This window comes from Podarcis tiliguerta (assembly GCF_965153285.1).
Source record: "Podarcis tiliguerta genome assembly, chromosome: 1".
Classification (NCBI taxonomy): Eukaryota; Metazoa; Chordata; class Lepidosauria; order Squamata; family Lacertidae; genus Podarcis; species Podarcis tiliguerta.
In genome coordinates, this window is record NC_139534.1 from 93,854,279 (window position 1) to 93,866,489 (window position 12,211).

Below are 12,211 nucleotides of genomic sequence, written 5' to 3' on the forward strand. Positions count from 1 at the left end.
ATAACAAGGGGTAGGTTCACACAGTCATTGTTAATGTGTTAAATTTAACATGACCTTTTGGGAAGAGTCTTCTCTGCCCCAGCTTCAGACCTGAACTATTCTTCTTTCATTTGCAGGTTTGATGATACTAAAGATGGAGAGCCAGCTTTGGATTGTGTCCACAACAAGAAAGGTGAGCAAAGGACTGGACATGTTTACCAGCAACTGCTTTCTGACTGCTTTTAACTGTTCTAGAATTGCTTTCCTTTTCCTTTTTGTGCTTAAATTATGGATCTGTTGGCCTCCGCTCCTTCACGAGGAAGGACAAAATAGACATTCAATAAGTGAATAAATAAGTTGATGTCAGGTTCAAAAAAATGCAACTCTTGGATATCTTGTTTTCTTTGTCTCAGATATCCAGGCCTCTGCCAATGTGGCTCCGAGTCTCAAGGCTACTACTTTCATACCTTTTTAAAGTCATGCCTTTGTCAGAAGATGCTGGGCCCTTGTCACTCCCATCCCAGTTTTTCATGCCTTCATTTTGAGGTGTGACTCACAGTAGTAGTTTTATGTTGTTGAAGTGGATGGTGGAAGACACCCCTAAACCTGGTGTGCAAACTTTCAAGAGCAGTTGCCAAGCCAATCCTGTTTCTGTGTGGCTCTATAGGTGGGGGAAAAAAGCATGTGTGTGGGAATAGCAATGTTAAGCAGTGTGTCCAGTGTTTTGGAACGGGGGTTGGGGTTGGGGAATCATGGGCAACTCTCAAAGATTCTTGCACTGTGTTCTTTCTTTACTCATGTGAGTTCTTTATTTCTGTACCAGTTGGGGATATGAGACAGTTCCAGCGTTAAAGTGCAAATAAAACAATAATTTTTGTTCTGCACCATAAAGAAAAAGGCAGAGCACAGCTTGCTTCTTAGGGCTCTCATGTGTGCTGCACGGTATTCTCTTGAGATGTTCCCTAGAACTCCATCCCTGAACTCTGCATTCACCAGAAGGGACACTCCAATTGCCTATATTGACTAGGTCAAAATCCACTGTCTGCCTTTGTAATATAATGAACCATAGGCTGACTATTGTGAAAATTGGAAAGTTTCTATCTTGGGGGTGGGAGTTAGAAAAGAGACAGAAGACAATGTGCAATGCCTCTAAGTGAGGCAGATAGAAATCAAATTCCATGTTCCGATTCACAAAACAAAAGATATTTGGAAGCAACTTTCCAATAAATGTTGAAGATTTTAACCTGCACATAGATTTCTAAAAAAATGTTCACTTTTTTTTTGCTCACCACTGTTATACTAGCTGTTTTTTTTATTCCATTTTCACCAATTTTTATATTAGCTGATGTATCACCTGATCCTCCCTTTCCTAGATGTGCAAACTGTTTTTACATCAAATTAGGCAATCTGTGCTCTGCTGCTGCTGCTGCTGCTGCTGCGGGATGGAATTTGTTGTTACATGATCCTTCTCTGTTACATGCTTTGTCCTTTCAAGGAGGAAGAAATGCGAGGAAGTCCCAGCACCGAACCTTGCCTTCTGAAGGAAAAAGTGAGTAAGTCTCAGGAACAGGGCTGCCTTCAGTTCAGCCGTAATGTAAATGCTGGCTTTCTTTTCCATGTCAGAAGTATCACAATAACATTTCCTAGATAGGAAGTTTTTGCCCCCAAGACCATCTTGCCATCACTCCAGGCCCAGAGTTAATGTTGCATTTGTAGAGGCCCTGGATATCATGCAACTTTCCCTGACCTTCAGATGCTAATTGTGAATATTTCTGTGGGTTTATGCTTCCTTCCATTGCTATACTGCTGCTGCTATTTCTTGCACCTTTCTGTGACATCACAGCTCGCTGGGAATATTTGGGACACTGAAGTAAAGGAGAACTGAAATCCCCCTCCCCCAAAAGCAGAATTCATCGACCCTATACTATCTCTTTCCTTGCAAAGAGGGCACACTGCTGGCTAACAGCCAAGGACAAAGCTGACGAGAAGCAGAGCAGAAATGCTGTATGCTAGGAGGCAGGCTGGGAATGGTTCCATATAGGACAATCAGAGTGGGCACGTTGCAGGGGTTATAGTTTCCAGACATGTGAACCAAAGCTTTGCAACCAGGGAGCATTCTGGGAATAGTTGAAGAGGACTGCACCAGGAAGTTCCATGGACTTTGTGGCTGAATAGCCTACAGAGATGGCACAAGGGGTGGGGGGACAGTGGTATTTGGATAACCAAAGAAGCAAGCAAGGAAATAACTGAATCAGGACAGGAAGGCTCACAAAAAACACCCCCACTGTTTGATTTTGGAAGTTTGCTTAGGCATTTCTAGCCAGCCTGCCTCCCCCCTCTCCCTGCTATGAAGAGCCAGGCAATCTCCCACCTATACACTGACCAGATCCAGACCTGCTTAGCTTCAGCAAGCTTGCTGAGTGGCACACGCCTTCAGACCAAAATCCTGAAACCCCATGAAAGTGGACACTTTTATCTTTCTCAGTGCAATCCCCTCGTCCCTGGCTAACTGCAAGGGTGACATCCAACTAAACAGGCCAGTGCTGTGACGTTCAGCTGCACAACGTAACTTCTCGACCTTCTCCTCATCCCATGCTCCCCCCTCAATCTGTTCCGGAGAGTAGGGGGAACCCCTGGAAAAGAGGTGCACAGGGAGAGAAAAAGGTGGGGAGCTTACACTAGAGCAAAACGCTTTAGCTGTGCAATGTAACTGTTTCATTGGATACCATCCAAGGATTCTGTGACACTTCTACTTTCAGTCCTCATGGCTGCTGGGCCCTTCTTTAGCCATGGATGTCAGAACTATGGCATATTGTGGCCTGGTGCTGGACTGGCTAACCTCAGCTCATGGCATTTTTCTTTTAGGTGGAGGTCAGCACAGAAGAAGCACCAGTGAGTCTGCTGCCAGAACATTGCCAGTAGTGAGCAGTAAAGCCAGAGGGAAGGACAGACTAACAGGCAGAGCCAGAAGGTAAGAGAGCAGCTTTCAATGGGACTTCACTGCCTCTGGTGGGAGGCCTGCTCAGCCAAAATGAGCATCTCCACTCAGGCCTTATCCACACCTCAGGTAGCCATATTTCAAAAAGTAAAAACCAGGACATCCTGAAATTTGTTGAGCTTTTTTACGGAAATCCCCAAGTTGTTCAGCTTCTTTAAGGAAAACCCAATTTTTCTATTGACTTGCCTAAGATCCAGGACAAAGCACCACCTTTCAGAAATGCCCCCCATGTCAATTCCACCTTTGAAATCCCGCTAATATCTGGGAAAAGCAAGCCATATGACAGCCTTGTCCACCCTTACCTTTTGCCCCATCCTTTCCAAGCTCAGGCCCACGCTTCAAAGCTCTGTATCCAAGTGTTCTTTTTCCCCACCCTGGAGCGTTCCCCATGAAAACTCACTCTATAAAGCAGAAGTGCAACAAATGGCAATTGAGGTTTTCAACAAATTGCCATTTACTCCCATTCAGTGGTTTGTTGAAAGGGAGACGTCAGTAACACAAAATGCTAATGGAGACTACTACTCCCAATTCTTAAGAAAAGTGAAGACTTCTTTACTTATTACAGTGCCATCCTAACCATGTGTATTCTGAAGTAAGTGCTGTTGAATTCAGTGAGGGTTACTTTTGAAATCAAATCTCATCCAACTATGTTGCACATTTCACAAATAAACTGAAACAAACTATTTGCAGAACAGTGTCCCTAGTGTCATAATGCACAGCCCATCTTCATACCCACTGCCACCATCTCCAGCTCATGTACTGTTTGATTGGTTGCTGATCTCAGAGCTCTTGCCATCCATTCAAAAATTTGACTTTCAATGGACAAGCACTCCCCCCCTTTAAAACTTACCAGTTACAGTCCCTTTCAGGGGGGTGGGGGGGGCAGAATCATGAATAAACTGTTTCAAGAATAGATTGTATCACTAAGGAAAATGCACATGAATACCCAAAGGCAATGACTCCAGGAAGATAATTGCAACAAATCATATTTCCTTTTTCCAGACTATACTGAAAATGAGTTCAATTACATGAGTAATTCTTTGTTAGTCTGTCCCAAATCTGGGGTGGGGGCTAGAATAGTGCCAATAGGAGATTCCCCCCCCCCCAGCTGCATAATTTTCGTCAGGATTGTGGCTGGGTAAGAAGGTGTTAAACTTTCTTTCTCCAGTACACTACAGTACTGGAGAGCCAGTGTGGTATAGCAGTTAAGAGTGGTGGACTTGTAATCTGGTGAACCGGGTTCGTGTCTCCGCTCCTCCACATGCAGCTGCTGGGTGACCTTGGGCCAGTCACACTTCTTTGAAGTCTCTCAGCCCCACTCACCTAACAGAGTGTTTGTTGTGGGGGAGGAAGGGAAAGGAGAATGTTAGCTGCTTTGAGACTCCTTCGGGTAGTGATAAAGCAAGATATCAAATCCAAACTCTTCTACTGTGATCTTAGTAAAAATCCTCCTGCACCTGTAATTAAAGAAAGCCTCCCGCCCCCTTGCCCCCCCAAACCATATCCTTAGTCAAGGAGTGCCAAGACAAGAAGCTAGAATTTGACTTACTCTTTTTGGAATTTTCTAGCTATTAGACCACACTAATGATAGAAGCAGTTTCTGTTTATTTGGTCTATAGATGTACATCAAAGATGGTGTGGAATTATCAGGGCAATTACACTGGGGGGGAGGGGAGATGACAGTATACATATGCACAAATTGTGCCTTTTAAAATGAGACTATAACAGAATCCGCAAATGAACAGAAATTCCATGCAAGTATGATTAGATTCCTCCTATCCTAAATTCCATTAAAACCTAGTCCAGAGCATCAGAATTGCTCTTAAAAGTGCCCTTGGCACATTGCCATTTGTCTCCTATGATTTTTCGTCTCAGAATTGTCCACATATGGACAGTAACACAACTGCAAAGCAGCACAGTATTTCCACGGCCACAGTGGGAATATGGCGCTCATATTAGGCAAGCAGTTGTTATGCATGAGAAGGGAAACTTATTCCAGGAGAAAGATGTTGTTGTTGGGCTTTTATGGCCCATTAAATATAGTCTGCTTACTCAACTTTATGTGTGTATCACAAATCACACTTGTTTTTTTATTCCATGCTGGTGTTTGAGTTAGAGCTTTCAAATTAAATCAGTGTGTTTGGACTTGCCTTTATAAATGAGATTGTTCCTGAGACTTAGCCCTTGCCCGTACAGCAAACTTAAATCTCTTGCTTCTTCCAATAAGTAGCATTGCTTCTGTCTGTAATTAGGAGCAATTATGCCATTTTTATTTCTCGCAGCATAAAAATGCTTTAGGAAAAGGGTGAAAATACAGCTACATTTGCATTTTAAAGCTCCACTGGAGTGGGAAAACAAAGCAAACCTGTAAGACCAACCACCACAGCACAGGCAAACAAAAAAATATAGATACGGTTTGTTAAATCAGGGGTAATGAATGGCTTATTCTTTTATCAGCTTTGACTTGAGCTCCCCTACCCTGAAACCTGATAAATTAGATAAGGGGTCAGCAACCTTTTGCAGCTGTGGACCGGTCCACCATCCCTCAGACCATGTGGTGGGCTGAACTATATTTTTTTTGGGAGGGGGGAGAACGAATTCCTATGCCCCAGCCAGAGATGCATTTTAAATAAAAGCACACATTCTACTCATGAAAAACACTCTGATTCCTGGACCATAAACGCGCCGGATTGAGAAGGCGATCGGGCCGCATCTAGCCCCCGGGCCTTAGGTTGCCTACCCCTGAACTAGATAACACCATAGCAGTACTTGGAAAGCAGTTCTTCCCCACTTGTAATCATCGGGGCAGAAGCTGAGGCTGGAAGGCAAGAAGTGATCATTGAGTCTGGTAATAAAGTAAACAGTGGGGAGCAAAAGAAGAATGGTAACTCTGATCACAGTACCCACCGTGCAACCACCTTCAGTGCCACCATAAGATATATACAAGGTTTTAGCCACATCCATAAAATACTACTGTCCCCCTCTCATGAAAGTGTAATGAAGTCATTCTTGCTGGAGACACAATTCCCAGCCCAGAGAGTGTAATTTGAGCACCAGAATCAGGTCATTTGCAAACCCAGCTTCTCCAAGCCCGCCAAGGTGGAGCTCGCCCTCCAGCAGAAGAGAGTGAGTGCCCCATCTCACAGTGCTTCGCTAACAGCAGGCGTTGTCCAGCAGTGGCAGTGGTAGTGGTGAAATTGCATTTATTTCAGAAAGGCAGTTTCCCACCCACCTCCTAGAGTGGTACGAATAGCAATTCCCCATTGGAGTTCAGAGTAGTGGCAACAGCGCTGCTCAGTATCCAACAGTGCTGCTGCTTCCGCCACCAACCTCTGCTGATGAGGTTTATTTATTTATTTTATAACCACCCACCTACCTGCTGACACACCTGAAGTGGCAACATGGTGATGTAAACATTAATGACTGAAGTCCGTAGCACATACTGGGTACCGACGGTGCTAGAACTCATATAAAAATAGTAATGCACATGTGACCTGAAAACAGGTACAAAAGAACAGCTGCCAGTGGAACAAATGAACAGGAAAAATCTCAGCTTCATGTTCATTAATCTCTTTTTCTAAAGGGCATTAGCAACACCCTCGTTCTGTGTTAATACAGTACTGTAAGATTGGGGTTTAAACAGAAGGGCTTTAATGAGTCCAGGAGTAGTGCTAGAGATTGACAACAGTCCTAGCCAAGTTGCCAAGTAACAACTCCCCCCTATAGTTTGGGAGATTGGCTGATAGTTCTAAACTGCTGCTGTTCACAATGGCTAGGAAATATCTGAAGGGGAAATAACTGTTATGAATTGGGGGGGGGGCTGTACGCCCTTCTAATTCCTGGATCCAGCAAGTGTTAAAATCTGAGCAAAGATTCAGATTCCTGGAATAGTCAGGCTAGTTTCCTGGTGAGGTAATGGGTCATTAAGGAAACAAAGGGAGTGACTCTGTGCCAGATGCCAAATGGCACAAACTTGCTGGTAGTTAGAAAGACAAAAGCCAGAGTGGAGAGTGGCATGATGTGAGCTAGAAGCTGGAAGCTGGAAGCAGCAGGCTGGGAAGCTAGAGAGTCAGAGAAATGCCTTTTTCTGGCAGAATCAAAGGCTGTCACTATGGGAGAAGCAAGACCCTCTTGGGGTGTTAATGCTGCGAGCCCCTCCGTCATAGGCTGAGGTTGTATATAGGTGTAAATAAACCACATATCCTAAAGACACCACAGTCTCCACTGTGTCTCATTTCAAGAAAATTGAACCCTGGGTTAGCACCTGGAACCCCTGGAAACTTGCACCGCTCAGAGATTGGGGTGGCATGCAACATAATTCTTGCATGCACCCCAGCTAAGAATGAGGTGATCTCCCTGTGAAGAGAAATTGCCTCGACAGTGACAAAGTCTGGCACATAAATGGAGATTCCTTCCAAACCTCCTGTCCGTTGAGCATTCATCCCAATTTGGTTGCACAACATTTGTGGGAAGGTTCAAAGAGGGCCATTTAGTGAGCATTCCCAGGGAGGTGATGCAATTTTCTGTCAAGCAAGTGGTATTCCACATTTCCTGCTGCATTTTACTGTCACTTTCCTTATTGCAAAGTCCAATTTGAGTGGGGAGGGAGAGACAATTCAGCCTTAGTTGTGCAACCTGAATTTGTCAGTATGAACTAAGATAGTGAACTTTCCTCTATCACTCCATCTGCACACTGGGAAAAACTGAGTCACTTGGATTTCTGCTTTCCTGGAAAAAGTGCTCCAATTAGTTGTATTTTCCCTTGTATACTGAAGAATATAACCTCCCTGTAAATATACTGTGTGCATTGCTTTGCTAAATTTTGTACTATTTTAATAGAAACTTTAATAGAGTCTGTGTCAGGAACTCACCTGTTACTTGCTCTGTGTGTGTGAAATAGAAGATACTCTGTAATACATTCCTTCTCTTGGTGTTAGTTCGCAAACTGTGGCAGACAGCTCCATAAATCACTGGTACATGCTGTTAGTCTAATGACAAATGTCTGGGAATAGAAATTTGATTTTATGGTTTTTATTATATTACAGTTTTAACAATCAGCTTGTGAAAGATTAATGGCCCCTGATGAACCTTTGGAATTAAGATGAATATGCTCTTTAGATGCTGCGAGTGCAAATGTTGTGATGAATCTGGACAATCTGAGCATCTTTATAAGAAGGATTGCCGCAAGAGCTAACATGGTTTATAGGCAGTTTCCAAAAACGGAGGCAAGCATGAGCAAGAGCAGACCTCCTGTGCTCTCACTCCCTGGTTTTTGAGAACTGCTTAAAGAAACAATAACAAGGAACACAGACTTAATCCCAACTCATACTCCTCATCCTCCGATATCATAGTAGATAGTCAGTGGTTACACGCTTCACCTTTTCTTCTTAATGGCTGGTTGTTACTGGTGGAAAAAATGGAATCTTGTCTAGGGTTGTGTTCAAGACCCTCTGCTCTGCAAGGAGACGGAGCTCCCAGATTAGGCAGAACAGCTATTATCCAAAAGGGAGTCCTATCAACATTTGACAACCCTCATTTTGTGTGTGATGTTTTACAGATGGGATGCCAAGGAAGGTGAAGAAATGCCCTTTGTAAAGGATGAACCTGATAAGCAGGTGAGTCTGCTCTATAGAGTGTTGCTTAGATCAGGAGTGGGGAACCTTTTCTGGTTCTGTGGGCCAGATCCTTATCAGCATCTATCCTCGCAGGCCAACTGTGATGGGTGGGTAGGGCCACCCACCTGTCCTTTTGGAGCTCTTTTGTTTTAACAACCCTGGATAATTTGGTTTCATCAGCAAGCTTTGCCACCTCAGGTGGGCATGCTTTGAGGAAAACAGCCTCCTGAGAGAGGTTGGCAACCCTGGCAAGCCAGGTTTGGTCCACTGAGCAGAAGTGCCTTACCAAACAAAATAACACCAACCCTTGTACTTTGCATTACTTCAGAAGCTATACAGCCCTTGGTTCTTAACTCATCAAAGTAGGGTAGTGTCTTCCATTAAGTGGGGGCCAAGCTGGATGAGATTCTCACTAATGCCTTACCAAGCTCCTGGAGGTTTATGTTTCTTGAACTGAAATGCATTTAACAAGGGGTTGCAGATCTGACTGGAGTAAGGTGGTGGAGGAGAGAAAGAAGATGCTTAACTCTTTCCCCTCACACTGCTTTAGTGTAGATACACACACAGAAACACATCTAGATGCTTTCCCTCCCATGATGGGAAAGAAATGATCCTGTATCCTCCCTGCCCAGCCTCAAGGATTGGGTTGTAGCTATGATGTAGCTATGAACTCTGCTGTCACTGCTCCCAGATTTTCAGCTTCATATAGCTACATTTCAGTTAAAAGCAGCAGCAGCAGATTGATCAAACAGCTCCGAGCATCCCTTCTACTTTGGCACACAGAAGCTTGCACTGGGAAGGTGAGAAAAGCTAATCCTTTAACCAATGCTTATGAGTATGAGGGAAGATCCCTGTGTTACCAGAGTGGCCTGGGAATTTCTTCAACATTGCCTAGTCCCAGGTCACTCCAAGGCCGCTGAATAATTCTTTATTACAATAAAACAATTATCTTATATTGTGTATATAATATATGCTGTCTCTCCAATAATAAATCATTAATAGGCCATGCAATGTATGTCAAAATATACCAAATTGATTTTGAAGTGTTTGGCCTAATATGGAGATGTTTGTGTAAATGATAAATTATTTCATTGCAACGAAGAACTGTGCATATTTTAAAGTACTGTACATTTTCCCACTCTGGTTGCTAGGTGTGTTTTTTTTAAGGGCTATTTGCGCCTCAGGTTTTTTTTTGCATGCCCCAGCACTGCTTATAAACAGGAATTATGTGAGGCAGACAAATCATTTCCTGCGTCAAGTGTGGTGTAGTGGTTAGAGTGCTGGGCTAGGACCAGGTCCAAATCCCAACTAAGGCTGCAATCCTATAACTCCATGTTGCCTTTGAATTCAACAGGGTATAGTTCTAAGCAGGAATGATTAGGATTATGTTGTAAGCCATGAAGCTCACAGAAGAAGGAGAAGGAGAAGAAGTTGTATACTGCCCTAGACTCCTTAGGGTAGTGATAAAGCGGGATATCAAATCCAAACTCTTTTCTTCTTCTATACCAGCAAGTCTCAGTAGCTGTGCTTTAGTTTTCTCTCTAGTGAAAGGGAGACTTTAGTCACCTCTGGTAGCCAGCTACTGATACCAAAAGCTTTGTAAGGGTAATCTGTTGTTTCTTTAAGTCAATTGTGTAATAAGTAACTAAGCAAAGTTTTGTCTTCTGTCATTCTAGAGATCCTCGACCAATGAGCAGCTGAAAAAACAAGCTCTGGCTAGTGAAGCAGTCAAGGAGCATAACTTCCCAGCAGGCCTAGAGAATAATATAAAGCCCCCAGAACACAGTGCTCCCTTGCCTCAAGCCCAAAGAGATGAATGGAACCAATCTGCAGGTGAAGAGCAGGGTGCAAATGAAAAAGCCAGGAGGTGCCTAACCCAGGGCATGTCTCCCGCAATCAGAGTGGATGAGACCGGGGCAGATCTCAAACTCAGTAAGTCAGTAACTGGGACTGATTTGTCTCCCAAGGGCAACTATATGAATAGCAGCTCTTCTCAGGGAGCGCCTGGGAATGTGGTGCAGACTTCTGGGTGCGACCTTCAAGAAATCAATTCCATAGTCTATGAAGGTGTCTTAGACAAAAGTGCGTATTGTGAACGGAACCCTTGTGGGGAGCAGGCAGGAAACAGTAGTGAGCTGTTGAACAAGGAAGGAGGAGGTGGTGAAGGCCAAGGGCTGATAACAGTAGGACAAGTAGAAGAGAACCAAGTTGGTGGCCTCCAGAAGGAGATAATACCTGCGAAAGAAAGTGACACTGCAGCTTGCCTTGTTCGAACAGAGGAGTCCAGGCCTCCATGTAAAGAAATTCCAGACCCAACAAATGAATATGCACAGGAAGGGGCACAAATGAGGAACAAGGAAGAAGACCAACCCCAGTCATGCAGTAACAAAGCACAGGATTGAGACCGAACACACAGGGCTCCGTAGAGGCCAAAGGTGAGTGCAATGCTAGCCCCTCCACTTGGCGTTTTATGTAGATTTCTAGCCTGCTCTGTCCCAAGAGCTCAAGCCTGGTAGCTCAGTTACACCTAAAAAGTTACACCATCCAGGAAGTTCTCCTGCCCATCCCCTACTGAAATGAATCCTACTTGGCTCTTGCACTGGTAGAACTCTTTTCATTCATTACACTGAGGTTTAAACAGGAGAACCCCCTCGTGGATTCAGTCCTTGTCCCTTAGGAGCACAGCTCACAATATTTGACTGGCCACTTTATGTTGAAGATCTAGGCATTATTGTGATGACTCTTGAAAGCTGCATTTTCTATAGGTTGGTCAATTCCCACTTACTAGGCACAGATCCTAATATGGATGAATCTGCCATTACGCTGCTAAACAGTTCACAGCAGAAGATAGTAAGCAACAACCAGCTTCCAAATGATTACAAGCTGTAATGAGAATGCAGCTCTCTTCTTCAAAGCTGCAACTCTTAATCTTGGGCAACCCTGCTGTGATCCTACTAAAGATCATCAAGACCATTCATTCATTTGTTCAGATTATCTAGTTGGGGGTGAAAAGGAAAACCCCTGGAGAAGCAGAATGCAGTGCATAAAGCAAGGTAGGTCTTTTCTTCCAGGTTATACAGTGGTGCCCCGCAAGACGAATGCCTCGCAAGACGGAAAACCCGCAAGACGAAAGGGTTTTCCGTCTGCAGAGGCGCTTCGCAGGACGAATTTCCCTATGGGCTTGCTTCGCAAGACGAAAAATGACGAAAAAATTTGAATTTTTTTCCGCTCCAAAACCCCTTATTTTGAATTGCTAAGCTGCTAAAAGCATTTTAGCAGCAAAACCGCTAATCTCCCATGTGTAAAAATGCCGTTTTTAGCCCTTTTTTAGCCAATAGCGCTAATAGCGCTACTCCGTCAATGGGCTTCGCAAGACGAAAAAACCGCAAGACGAAAAGACCCGCGGAACGGATTCTTTTCGTCTTGCGAGGCACCACTGTACTTTCCAGATTTTTAGGTTTCAAACAAACATATTCAGCTGCCATTCCCAACCTTGTTCCAAGCTGTTTCCTTCCCAGAAAACCACCAATACCCACAGAGCAAAGCTGAGAAACATTGAGTAAAATGGCTAAAGTAAGATTTTCCATGCATTCTTTTACACACACTAATCTCCTCCCTC

At 44.0% G+C, this 12,211-nt stretch overlaps 1 protein-coding gene across 2 annotated transcripts in view; it reads left to right on the forward strand.

The window, feature by feature from the left end:
- The window catches only part of CCDC9B (coiled-coil domain containing 9B), a 54,104-nt gene that overhangs the window by 36,074 nt on the left and 5,819 nt on the right, over positions 1–12,211 (forward strand). For both annotated transcript variants that reach the window (XM_083450390.1, XM_083450391.1), the window contains exons 8-12: positions 117–172; positions 1,475–1,528; positions 2,845–2,950; positions 8,535–8,592; positions 10,269–11,027. In XM_083450390.1, the coding sequence (XP_083306516.1) occupies positions 117–172; positions 1,475–1,528; positions 2,845–2,950; positions 8,535–8,592; positions 10,269–10,994 (1,000 nt within the window). In that variant the 3' untranslated portion in view covers positions 10,995–11,027. The remainder of the gene's footprint in view (positions 1–116; positions 173–1,474; positions 1,529–2,844; positions 2,951–8,534; positions 8,593–10,268; positions 11,028–12,211) is intronic.